Below are 13,546 nucleotides of genomic sequence, written 5' to 3'. Positions count from 1 at the left end.
AGCCCAGAGGCAATACTTTATTTTTACTCAGTACCATCAAAGTATTTCTGTTAAAATTGGGTCTTAGATTAAGTGTTCGGTATTTGCATATTGACAATTGGTTATGAAGACTGAAACCAGAGATTTCACAATAGGATATGATCCTAGCAATAGCAATGCATGAGAAATAGTGTCCTATTTTAACTTCTCTCGGAACATTTAACTGATGAGATGGTTGACACCACTGGGAATCAAACAAGTTATTCTTTTATCATTATAAGACTTTCTGGTTTTACAATTTGTTATGCTTCTATACTGATTTCATCTCCAAGTTTCCTAATCAATCTACCCCACCGCGGTCTGACACCGCAATCTCTGTCTTTGTTTTCTTTTCGTTTATTTATGAATGCTTCATTTAGTAGGATGACACATGCATGAGCGGGAATTCATGAACATAAAACTTCAAACTGAGGTAAAACTTGATGAAAAAATGAATGTTTCTAATTATATTTTCACAAGAGAATCAAGTAAAGCTTGATTTTGCTCAAAGCTATGCTACAAGCTAATTAAACATACTCACAGGTAGTCCTCGACTTACAAGTTCATTTAGTGACTATTCAAAGTTACAACAGCACTGAAAAAGTGACTTATGGCCATTTTCCCCACTTATGACTGTTGCAGCATCCCCATGATCACGTAATTTACATTTGGATGCTTGACAACTGACTCACATTTATGACGGTTGCAGTGTCCCAGAGTCATGGGATCCCCTTTTGCGACCTTCTGACAAGCAAAGTCAATGGGGAACTTAAAAACAGTGTGATTAATTTAACAACAGCAGTGTTTCACTTAACCAATGTGGCAAGAAAAGTCATAAAATGGGGCAAAACTCACTTAACAGATTTCTCACTTAGCAACATAAATTCTGGGCTCAATTGAGGTCGTAAGTCAAGGACTACCTGTACTTGGAAAGGGCAAGGATATTGGATTTTTTTCTGTACTTCTTTTAGCAATAGGCAAGGAGATACAATCAAACAAAATTGTTTGCCATACCTTATTTCAATTTTTCTTTTGACTTAGACTTGACACTGAGTTTGAGGGCCATAAGCTAGTGATCAACTTACAATTATTGTTTACTAACCATTCAAAATTACAACAGCATTGAAAAAAGTGACATATGATCAGTTTTCACACTTAAGGTCATCCAATTCTCCCCCCCCCACAGTCATGGGGACCAAATTTGGATGCTTGGCAATTGGCATGTATTTGTGACAGTTGCAGCATCCCAGTGTCATGTGGGCAACCCTTCCCAGCCAACTTGCAACAAGCAAAGTCAATGGGAGAAGTTGGATTTGCTTAAAAAATGCATGGTTCACTTAACAACTAGTGATTCACTTAATGAGCAGGGGTGGCATAGTGGTTAGAATCAGTGGTGGGTTGCTCCCAGTTCGGCCTGGTTTGGCCGAGCTGGTAGCGGTGACGATGTGACGTCACCAAACTGGTTCTCTGTGACTGGAGCTGGGCCCTCCCGCCCGCCCCCGCTTCATTCCAACCTTTATTTCTTTGGTTTTAGCCCAGCTGATAGGCGCAGCAGAGTGGATTACTGCACCTCAGCTATCCAGAAACCTAACGTGCTTGCGCAATGCGCAAGTTTGGCGCGCCTGCGAGCAAAGCTAGCAAGTGCGCAGCGATCACATGCAAAGTGTGTGCACGAAGAGAACCGGTAGTAACATCGGTTGGAACCCACCACTGGTTAGAATGCGGTACTGCAGGCTACTTGCCGGCTGCCTGCAGTTTGGCAGTTCAATCCTGATTAGCTCAAGGTTGATTGAGCTTTCCATCCTTCCGAGGTCGGTAAAATGAGGACCCAGATTGTTGGGGGCAATATGCTGACACTGTAAACTGCTTAGAGAGAGCTCTAAAGCATTGTGAAGCAGTATATAAGTCTAAGTGCTATTACTATTGCTAACCATGGCAAAAACGGTTGTAAAACCAAATGTGACTCACTTAACAATGTAAATTGTTAAGCAATGTAAATTCGGGTCTCAATTATGTTCGTAAATTGGGGGATACCTGTAATAGGGAAGCTGCCTTGGATGCACAGAACTGCCACCTGTTCTGTGGTTCGGTAAGACTGCAAGTCCAGTTACTACTGTGATATACTGAAGATTAAAGCTTTAAAAAGCTGTTTTCTTAACTGTATCTCAGAACCAAATAGGAAGGAAAAGCCACATCTTATTGTGGGTAGGAAATTGGATGAACTGTCTGAAAAAGTTCACTCTGTAAGATTTTTGTTAGGATATGGTATAAACCTAACAAGTTGTCCAGGCAATATATGTGTTCTATAACTTTAAATGTATTTGGTAACTCTAAGATGTACTGCTGAGTCATTGTAATGACTAATGACTGCTGACTGAATGCTGACTGCAATTATCATAATTGTACTGTTGAGTCATTGCACTGCTGATTTCACTTATCTTAAGTAGATAATTACTAGTGTAAACTGTATATAAGAAGGAAGCCGACTATAATCATTGTTGGACTTGCTCTCATCATTGCTTGACTTGCTGCTTGACTGGAACTGTTGATTGGAACTGTTACTGTTGTGTGTGAAGACGTGGATGGATCTGCTACCATCGTGATTTGTTACCAGCGTTGAATGGCTGTCTATTGCCAACTGCTGTTTGTCTGGTAAGAAGATATCTGTAACTTCGGATTGATTTGAATGGCTAAAGACTTGGATTGACTAAAAGACTATGCAATTGTTTTTCACTACAAAGTAAAAGCTTTGTTAAACCAGTTTGTATGTATTGTATTCATTGCTCTCAGTACCGTTTCTCTGTGCACTTACTCTGCTGGTTGGTAACACAACAATATCCTTAACAATTTTCCTATTATACATCCTATTATACAGAATGCATCCTTTGAAATGCTACTGCTTATTATGTAAACATAACTTTTGTATGGCAAATCTCAGCTTCCAACAAGGAAAAGAAGGTAAGCATTTCAGAGAAATTAAGGAAGTTAAGGATTAGAATTGGTAGGTGCATAGCACTCCATAAACAAGTATACCAAAATAATGGCATTTGGATTGGACACAATGTATATCAAGCAATTCTCATAACAGGCACTAATGGTGATACTCCTTGACTTTTCCTTTAAGTGCCAAGTTTATTAGCTTCAGGCAGTGGTTTCCTTAGCTATTTCTGTCATAAGTTTTTTTTCCCTCTCCCCTTTAAATCTAAGCTAATATCATTTGGTGGGATAAGCTATCAAAACCAGCTGAGTCGCCAAACAGATCCAGGAAAAAGAAATACACAGGCAAGAGCCGTAGGTGTTTGAGATCCATATGTCTCTGCTTATGAGGGAGGCAGACGTCAGGCAATGTAAAGTAAATGACACCCGACGCTTCCTGCCTTAGCCTTTCTCTCCAAAAACATGATTCTCTGCCCCAAATGTAAGTGGTCAGCAGGAAATGTAAACAAGCAGGCTACTACATTAGTCATATGAAAGACCCCAGCTGCGAATTTTGATACCTTCTCAATTCAAAAGGGTTTTACATCTGGACCTCGTTTCCAATCGTTCTTCTCCAAAGCCACTTTTTCTTTTTCCACAAGAAGACTGACGGCTGATTTCTCGCATTGTGACTATTTTGGTGAAGCTGATGGAAATCTCTGTGTTGCAGTAACTTTGCGTGGTGGCTGTAATCTATGAAAAGTGCATAGGCCATGGAGAACCCCAAGGGATTTCCATCCCTTTGCCAGTTGACTCAAGAATCTGTGGTGCCCCTAAATGGAACATCACCATTAAGGAATATTCTTGGTTTTCTACCTGACAACCAAATCATGAACATTTTCTGCAGGCCGTATCATAGTTTTCTCTGTGATATAAGAGAGATACACAGTGAAACTCTATGAGCAAAATCCAAATAAACAGTAAGCAACTAAGGAATGAAGGAGAAACAGGAGAAACAGTACTCTAAATACAAGTAGACCTTGACTTACAAACATTTGTTGAGTGACTGAAGTTACAATGGCACTGAAAAAAGTAATTTAGGACTGATTTTCACCCTTATGACTCTTGCAGGATCCACATGCCCATGTGATTAAAATTCTGGCACTTGGCAACTGATTCATATTTATGATGGTTGCGGTGTCCCGGAGTTATGTGATCGTCTTCTGCGACCTCCCACAAGCAAAGTCAATGGAGAAGCCAGATTTACTTAACAACTGTTACTAACTTAACAACTGCAGTGATTCACTTAACAACTGTGGCAAGAAAGGTCAAAAAATGGGGCAAAATTCATTTAACAACTGTCTCACTTAGCAACAGAAAATCATTTGTTAAATACCACCACCACTAACGTAAGATTTTACCTTTGACTGAATCTTTACTTTTCGGTGAATAGAAAGAATCTAGATTGGATTTAGGGAATTACCAACACATCATATATGCTAGATGTTAATCGAGCCTTCCTACCATTTTCTAGCAAATTCAATTAAAATAAGACAAGTGAATAAGAAGCAATGCATGGACACTAATCAAGGAGAGAACCAACATAGAACTAAGGATACATTTCCTGACAGTTGAATCAATCAGTGGAATGACTTGTCTCGAGCAGTGGGTCAGATTTTTAAGAAGAGATTGGACAAACATCTGTCTGAAATGGTATATGGTTTCCTGCTATTTCCTGTTAGTCCAGAGGTTGGACTAGAAAATCTCCAAGGTCTCTTCCAACCCTGTTGTGCTGTTATTCTATTATTTTGTTAAATAGTTTGAAATCTAAAGCCTCTAACTTTGAGATGGATTCTGGGTATATTAGTTGGATCCGGCAGACACACTGATTTTAATGAAGTCTAAATGTAAAAAAAAAAAAAAAATCTGGACCCAAGTATATTACTTCCACAATCCAGTATGTAAGAAACAAAGAAACAAGAGAAATTGCAAATGGAACTCACCTCCACCACAAGCCTCAGAACATTCAGTGAAGCCTTCATATTCCCAATCATAAAGTTCATCAAAATCTTGTGAGCCCCTAAAGAGCAGATCAGTCTCTTCACCAGTTTCTCCATTGCATGGACCACCATAGCAAGCTCGTTCAGACACTGGTTTAGGTCCTTCACATTCATCAAGGGGCAAATCTGCCACAGACTGAGAGAAGGATAGCAGCACCTGGCACTTCACCAGTCGCATCTGGACGCCCACTCCACAGGTCACACTGCAGGCAGACCAGTCCTCAGGAATAAACCTGTGGTGGTGAAACCATTGTGAGAAGAGAAAGACAGAACATAAGAGCAATCTAAAGGCTGCACAGACACACTCAAATCATTCACTGCCCCCTCTCAAGTGATGCAACTAAAGAAGTCGTCTATGGAGATTCTCAGTCATCCAGATCAAGGTTGTCCCAAAGGTGCTTTTTCAAGAGGCAACTGGACTTTCTGGTTTTTCTTTGAAGACATTTTGCTTTTCATCCAAGAAGCTTCTTCAGCTGAAGAAGAAGCTTCTTGGACGAGAAGCGAAACATCTTCAGAGAAAAACCAGAAAGTCCAGTTGCCTCTTGAAAAAGCACCTTTGGGACAACTACAGAAGTGCCAGTCCATGGATTCAGGATCCATAGCTCATATTAACCATAGAGCACAATCTTTATTCTAAAGTCTGCTCCTGAAGAGGTTTTAGGGCCACCTATATTTTTACATTTGAGCATAGAAAGGTGCCTTAAGGATAAGCTGCCCACACCAAATGAGTCCAGCTGGGATGCATTAATACCATTTTCTATAGCTAAATGCTCTTGAATGGAGATAAGGTTCACATTTTAAAATGCTTGTGTGATAAGCAGAATTTTGAATTTTGGAATGTTTATCTGATTATATAACTTACAGTATTTCCCTCATCTATAAATGTCACCAAGATGGTATACAACATAAATAACAAAGCACATAGTGACGATACAAAAAATTAAAAAACTGAAATATTAAACAAGTGTAAAACAGAATTGAAAGTCTACTGCTAACACGATTTTAAAGGTTTAGTTTTAACTTTTAAATTCTCTAGAACAGACTGTAGAAGATGTTTAAAATTATGAGCAAATAATGACAAGGAGAATGGAGAAGTCAAAAGTAAAAGAGTATATATTTTGATGAAAATTTGTTTGTTTCTTTAATTGTTTCAGTGAACAAGAGATAATAACCATGGGCAATTAGTTTATTTATTTATTTAGTTAGTTAGTTAGTTTGTAACATCATCTATGAATAAAAAGGAGCAGAAAGCACAAGAAAAATATACACTTAAATATAAAAAATAATGTAAACAGTAGCATGATTTTAGTAGTGACTGAAGTTCCTGTTTTCTTAATTTCTCAAATGCATTTTCTTATATTCCAGATAAATAATAACAACTAGTTACAATTCAAGATGGCAGGTTTAGTGTATGATTGAAAGCAGGGGTGAAATCTACTTACCTTCCTTACTGGTTCGGAAGTGCGCCCACGCGTCACTTGCGCGTGCAGACCCTCTGTGCATGCACAAAACCTTCTGCGCACGTGCAGAGGGTAAAAAACACACCTGGGTGGGTGGGCAGAGCCTTGGACCCCATTGCTACCGGTTGTCCGAACCACCTGCCACAATCGCTACCAGATCGCCCGAACCGGGAGCATTTCACCGCTGATTGAAAGTCACTTCTTTTTGTGAACATCACGATATCTGCGATATCTGTCTCACCACTATGAGGATCTAGGACAGTGTTTGTGAACCTTTTCAGCACCGAGTGCCAAAACAGGACCGCAGATGGGGAGGGGAGCGCCAGAGACCGGAAGAACAGCTCCCCTGCACACACGCGCAGGAGTGCTGGAAACTGGAAGAGCAATTTCCTGGGGTGCATGCATGCGCCGGGAAGCTGAGCTTGTGGTTTCTTGCAGGTGCCAGTTACCTGGTCTTCTGGTTTCTGGCACACATGCACACGCGAAGACCAGCTGGCTGGTGTGTATGTGTGCGCCAGAAACAGGAAGCTCAGCTTCCTGGCACACACATGCGCGCCAGGGAGCTGCTCTTCCGGTTTCTGGCATGACCGCATGCGCGAAGACCAGCTAGCCAGTGCATGTGCAGCAACGGGTGGCTGCTGGTGTGCCCAGAAAGATGGCTCTGCGTGCCACTTCCGGCACGCGAGCCATAGGTTCCCCATCACTGATCTAGGACTTCTACATTTATAGACTGTACATCTACTCCTCTTAAGAAAAGTAGATGGTTTGTGAGAATGAACATTTAATCTGTAAAAAAAAAGCTTGCTTACATCTAGTCTTGATTTAGAGGACAGTATTCAAAAACATCTAACCAATGTAAAATTTCCTAGGACCCAATCAGGTAAGGTTTTAGGAGTTGCACTGCTTTTATGAGTTTAGAACTGTGCAATAAAATAGTTTACATATAAACTAAAAATGGCTAGTAATAATTTTCCTTTCCAGTGATATGTTTGACGACTATTTAGGGTATAGATTTTTGAAAATTAATGCAGTGAAAAATTAAATATTTCATGACAGCACACTAGGAAGGATGCAGTTTAGATTAAATTGTTCCCTACTGTGCAGTTAAGTTACTGAAGAAAATTTTTTGTTGGCACTAATTTTCCACTTCCTAGCTGCACAATGAGGAACTCTCACCATCAGAATTATATTCTTTTAGCATGTTCCTAAGCAGGTTTGTTCAAACAGGTTATTCAAAAAGTTAGCTTGATATTTTTTTTACAGCCAGGATGAAGGAAAGAGGCTACCCTAACATCAGAAAGGGAAACTAAAATTTCTGGTTTCTAACTGACTGTGACATGTTGGATAAGCTATACAGTATTCCTGGAGATATGACAAGACAATGTTTCCCTTCCTACAAAGGGATGGGACTCCAGCTGGCATCTGTTGCCGCCAGATGTTGCTTGTCTGCAGCTCCCATCATGGGAGACTGAGATTGGGGCTGGTCAGAATCAGAGATCAACATCTAAAGCACCCAAGGTCCCTTGGTCCTTCAGTAACAGAATGTCTGCATTTATTTTCAGCATGCAGAACTAACTTGTTCTGCTGAAATAAGGGTAGGATTCAAATAATCCTTTTCCAATGTAAGCAATATGGTCTCTATTTGACATATGTTGACAGTGCTAAATTCCCATTGCATGTCGAAGGGTAATTAGTTGGCTAAATACAGAATTAGAAAAACAGTTTAATAATGGAGAACAAGTGGCAAGAACTCATAAACCAGACTGCCAAATGAAAATAAATATAGATTCAATTGTCTATCCGGAACTTCTGTTATAAATGAAGGCACATAGGAAATATACAAAAGAAAGAATAACTTGAACTTAATATTTATATCCTTACTTATAAAAATATGCATGCATAATTATTCTCCCGAGGAGTACTTTGGCCCACTTTCATAACAACTCAAGATTTTATGCCTGCCATGCCAGCTTTTTGGTGTCAGAGTTACTTTTGATGACATGAAAATATTTCTCTTGTTTCAAAGATGCCATGAATCTATTTTTCAAAGGAACTGTAACTTCTTATTACTGCAGCATACATTTCTTAAAGCTAAAGAAAGTTCACATTTGCACTTGTTTAATTCTAGTAGGTATATACCAGCAGGAGAACTAGGTATGGACGTTTCAGGATTCCTGGTGCCCTTTGTAGGAGGAAATTAACCATTTTATGTGAGTGGCATGTTCAGGTAGTCCTTGACTTACGACCACAATTGAGCCCAACATTTCAATTGCTAAGTGAAACATTTGTTAAGTGAGTTTGCCCCATTTTACAACCTTTCTTGTCACAGTTATTAAGTGAATGACTGTAGTTGTTAAATTAGTAATACGGTTGTTAAGTGAACCTGGCTTCCCCATTGACTTTGCTTGTCAGAAGGTCGCAAAAGGGGGTCACGTGACCCCAGGACACTTTGACTGTCATAAATATGAACCAGTTGCCAAACATCTGAATTTCGATCACCTGACCATGGGGATACGCCAACGGTCATAAGTGTGAAAAACAGTCATAAATCACTTTTTTCAGTGCCTTTGTAACTTTGAATGGTCACTAAACAAACTGTTGAAAGTCGAGGACTACCTCTACTTCAGGGGCCTACGGTAGTTTATCTTTCAGTCTGCAGCAATGAAGGCAGAATAATAAATGATACTTTTATAGTCAGTGGCAATGCACGGGTTAGCCAGGATTATGATGTGGGATTCTGTTTTTAAATGGTTGTTGAATAGAATAGAATTCTTTATTGGCGTAGTGTCATTGGACACACAAGGAATTTGTCTTGGTGCATACTCTCTCAGTGTACATAAAAGAAAAGACACATTCGTCAAGAATCATAAGGAACAACACTTAATGATAGTCATAGGGAAACAGTCAATATAAATCTTAAGGATACCAGCAACAAGGTTCCAGTCATAGAGTCATAAGTGGGAGGATATGGATGATAGGAACAATGAGAAGATTAATAGTAATAGTAATGCAGACTTAGTAACTGGTTTGACAGTGTTGAGGGAATTATTTGTTTAGCAGTTGCCTTTCTTTAGTTTGCTCCAATCCTGTGAATAAAATTGCTCATATTGATAGATGAATGAGGAGTCATTTATGCCCATAGCTTTATAGTCTGTCTTAAAATTTAAGCATAGCATTATTTTAATGTGAGGTCCTTGATGATGTTTCCTAGTTTGGTAATGAAACATCTGTAAAAAAAACCCACCAAGGTCAGCGAGCACCAAGGATCCCACAGTTCAACTCTGAGCTACAAATATTATCTTCTAGCATTATTTTACTATGGTGTCTTGCCAAAATGGAGAAGATGCTTCATCCTTTGTCATCTTAAGCTACTCCAGATAAAAAAGAACAAAGGCTGGATGCCCTTATGCACTTTACTGAAAGGGCGATGTCTCCTTCTCTAGGTTCTCAGATTGAGCTATATTAATCCCTGAGGTAATGCTATCTCAAAATGAAGAAATAACAAGTTCTGAATAGCAAGGAACATCTTCTATTGGAAGATCTTTATTTGGCCTGGGCTAAATAAATAATACCTTAAATCAGTTGATTTATAAAGCTTGCTTTAGAGACTTTCAAGGAATGATTTAAAAAGTTGGACATTAAGGTTCTTTTGTGCTGAAGTTGTCAGAAATGAAAAAGTTAACGTAAATTATTTGGTTCTCCCAGCAATAGCTTTGCTTTGCTTTCAAACCATTGCATGTATTAATAGAACTTCAGAAAGATATGTAATAATTAAACATATAAATGTTATGTTTTATATTCCTAATACGTGAAATGTTATCATTTTATAAAAAGCTTGGGCTCTCACAAGCTTGGGACTCAGCAAAGATGATAATCTTACATAATGGAATGGTTGTTTACTGAAAATAAGGGATGACTTCAGGAGAGGTGTGTGTTATTCGTTTTTAAAAATCTTCTAAAATTATGAAGCAGTATATTTCTAATATAGACCTATGGGGTCTATATTTAAAGATCTCACCTCCACTCCATTGTATGTCCCTCTCTCATATTAGCTATTTTTCTGCTCATTTTAATGTTATATTTATTGTTCTACTGTTTTAATCTTTATAATATTGTTTCATCAAATTGTAAGCCACCCAGAGTTGCATGACAGTGAGACGAGTGGCATGTAAATTTAATAAATAAATGAATGGTAAGTTTAATAACTGAGTGAATTCTATTTTGATAATAAATGCATTACTATGTGGATCTTTCCTCCTTCTTTCTTTAACCGTCCACATTTAATTATGTTTATTTAATCACTATCAATGTTTATGGATTCTTTCCCATTGGATAACCACTACTGTCTTTTTTCTGCTGTTATAGTTGTTTGTATTCCACTTTTGAAAAATAATTTAAAAAACAGTCAAGATGGCAGGTACAAGAATGAAGTACTGCTCCGTTTTGCAGGCATCACAGGCATTAAAAAGAGGGATAGCTTTGACTGCACTGGTATGGCCGCCATCTTGATTTTCTGACTCTCCCTCAGACATTCGAACAAAGGGGCACTAACAAGAGCGCCATGGTCTATCCTCTGTCTCTAGGAAAAGCCAGATATAGTCTGTATCTGCGCCAGAAAAGAAAATATGCTGGGAAGGTAATTTAAGCTGCCATGGAATATAATTTCAAATTTAGAGGATTTTCCTTAATATGCATGGTACCAGCCTGACACGACTTTTGTGAAACTGCAGTCAGTGAACATGCAGGTCATGCAAGAGACTGCACATCTCCAAAAGCATGATCCATTTAGCACAAGTCATTATGCTGTAGAAAAGATTTTAAAAATGAAATGGTGTATACATGTATATTTGACAGCTGGTTAAAAAAAAGCAGGGTTCTTTTTGCTAAATATAAAAAAAATTCTCAATGGCAAGACTCAGTGTGACTATCGTGATATTATAGCACGTACTACAATTATGCCCCAGTTGCAATGTATGGCTGTGGAAGTTGGACCTCTAGGTTGGACTACTGTAACACCCTCTACATGGGGCTGCCCTTGGGATGCATCCGGAGGCTCCAGCTAGTCCAGAATGCGGCCGCGCGGGTAATTACGGGGGCCTCTTGATACTCCCGTGTAACACCTCTCCTGCGCGAGCTGCACTGGCTGCGGTGGCGTTCCGGATTCGTTTCAAGGTGCTGGTGCTTACCTATAAAGCCCTTCATGGCTTAGGCCCAGGGTACTTGCAGGACCATCTCCAGCTGCTCTCCCACCGTCCCGTGCGCTCTCACAGAGTGGGCCTCCTCAGGGTGCCTTCAGGCAAACAATGTCGGCTGACGGCCCCCAGGAGGAGAGCGTTCTCTGTGGGAGCCCCCACCCTCCGGAATGATTTGCCCACTGAGTTCAGGACAGCCCCCGACCTCCTTTCCTTCCGTCGTGAGTTGAAGACGTGGCTCTTTCGTCAATTTAACTGATCCGTTATGGGTGTACATTGTTATAATTTTAAATTGTTTTAATTGGATTGTTGATTTTAATTTTATTGTGATTTGTATTGGATATTGTTTTTGTAAGCCGCCCTGAGTCCCTCGGGAGAATGGTGGCATATAAATCGCAATAATAAAATAAATAAAATAAATAAATAAGAAAGGCTGAGTGCCAAAGAATTGAGGCCTTTGAATTATGGTGCTGGAGAAGACTCTTATGAGTCCCTTGGACTGCAAGGCACTCGCGATCAAACTAGTCAATCCTAGAGAAGATCAACCCTGACTGCTCTTTAGAAGGCCAGATCCTTAAGATGAAACTCAAATACTTTGGCCACCTAATGAGAAGGAAGGAGTCACTGGAGAAGAGCCTAATGCTGGGAAAGATTGAGGGCAAAAGAAGAAAGGTATGAAAGTGAATGAGATGGCTGGATGGAGTCACTGAAGCAGTAGGTGTGAACTTAAATGGACTCCAGAGGATAGTAGAGGACAGGAAGGCCTGGAGGAACATTGTCCATGGGGTCGCGATGGGTTGGACACGACTTCGCAACTAACAACAACAACAATTAGTGTGTACTTGTATCACAGCATCTGATGCAAGAATATCAGTTGTGGCATTTGCATGATGACATCATTATATATGTATTGTCAATTCCCCCCTTTTCCTGATCCCATGGATGCTCGTGGCAAAACCTGCTTTGAAGATGGAAGAAATGGCATCAGGGAGTGAGGATCTTCTTCAGTGGCAATATATAGAGATTGGGCAACTATTTTAAATTTTAAATCTATTTTAGATGATAAAGTGGTTTTGATAGAATTTGGGATAAGGTAACCTCCAAGTTCCTAAGTAAATTAAAAACAACAACAACTATGATATTATGGATTCTTAATTTCCATCACATTTATTTGTCTATCACCTTTAGTATTTTTATAAATAACTCAAGGTGGCAAACATACCTACTACTCCTCCGTCCTTCTATTTTCTCCACTACAACAAGCCTATAAGGTGAATTGGGCTGAGAGGAGAGAATGGGCCAAGATCATCTAGCCAGCTTTCATGTCTAAGATAGGATTAGAATTCACGATTTCCTGGTTTCCAGGCCAGCACCTTAACCAGTACACCAACTAAACCTCACATATTTTATGTGATAAAAATTAGGTGAAATATCACATATCTTCTTCCATTTCCAAATGAAGTCTCCCTCACATTTTGTATCACCCCATGTATACCATACAGGAAATCTTCAATTTACGGCCATTCATTTAATGATGGTTTGACATTACAACGGCTTGAAAAACAATGACTTATGACCTACCCTCAAGGTTACATCAACCCTGCACTCACAAGTCTATGATTTGGGCACTTGGCAAGCAGCTTGTATGTATAACGGTTCAAGCACCCTGTGGACATGTGGTCGTGATGGGCAAACTTCCTAGGTGGCTTCCAACAAGCAAAGTCAATGTGGAAGCTGGCAGGAAAGGTTGCAAATCAAGTTCATCTGATGTCTTGCTTAATGATCCGGGTGATTTGCTTACCGGTCACAGCAAACAAGTCTAAAATCAGCTGTGCCATTTAGCAACAAATTTTCTGATCCCAATTGTGGTTGTAAGTTGAAGACTAACTGTATTTCCTCT

General features: G+C 39.5%; 1 protein-coding gene across 5 annotated transcripts in view; it reads right to left on the bottom strand.

The window, feature by feature from the left end:
• ADAMTSL1 (ADAMTS like 1) overlaps nt 1-13,546 on the bottom strand; it is a 489,535-nt gene that overhangs the window by 77,583 nt on the left and 398,406 nt on the right. For all 5 annotated transcript variants that reach the window (XM_087886305.1, XM_034410498.3, XM_087886306.1 and 2 more), the window contains one exon: nt 4,938-5,227. In XM_087886305.1, the coding sequence (XP_087742431.1) occupies nt 4,938-5,227 (290 nt within the window). The remainder of the gene's footprint in view (nt 1-4,937; nt 5,228-13,546) is intronic.

The sequence above is a fragment of the Pantherophis guttatus genome, chromosome 2 (genome assembly GCF_059756535.1).
Source record: "Pantherophis guttatus breed Tessera chromosome 2, ASM5975653v1, whole genome shotgun sequence".
Lineage (NCBI taxonomy): Eukaryota > Metazoa > Chordata > Lepidosauria > Squamata > Colubridae > Pantherophis > Pantherophis guttatus.
The sequence above is the reverse complement of the archived record's forward strand: the minus strand, read 5'-3'. Positions and strand labels throughout refer to the sequence as shown.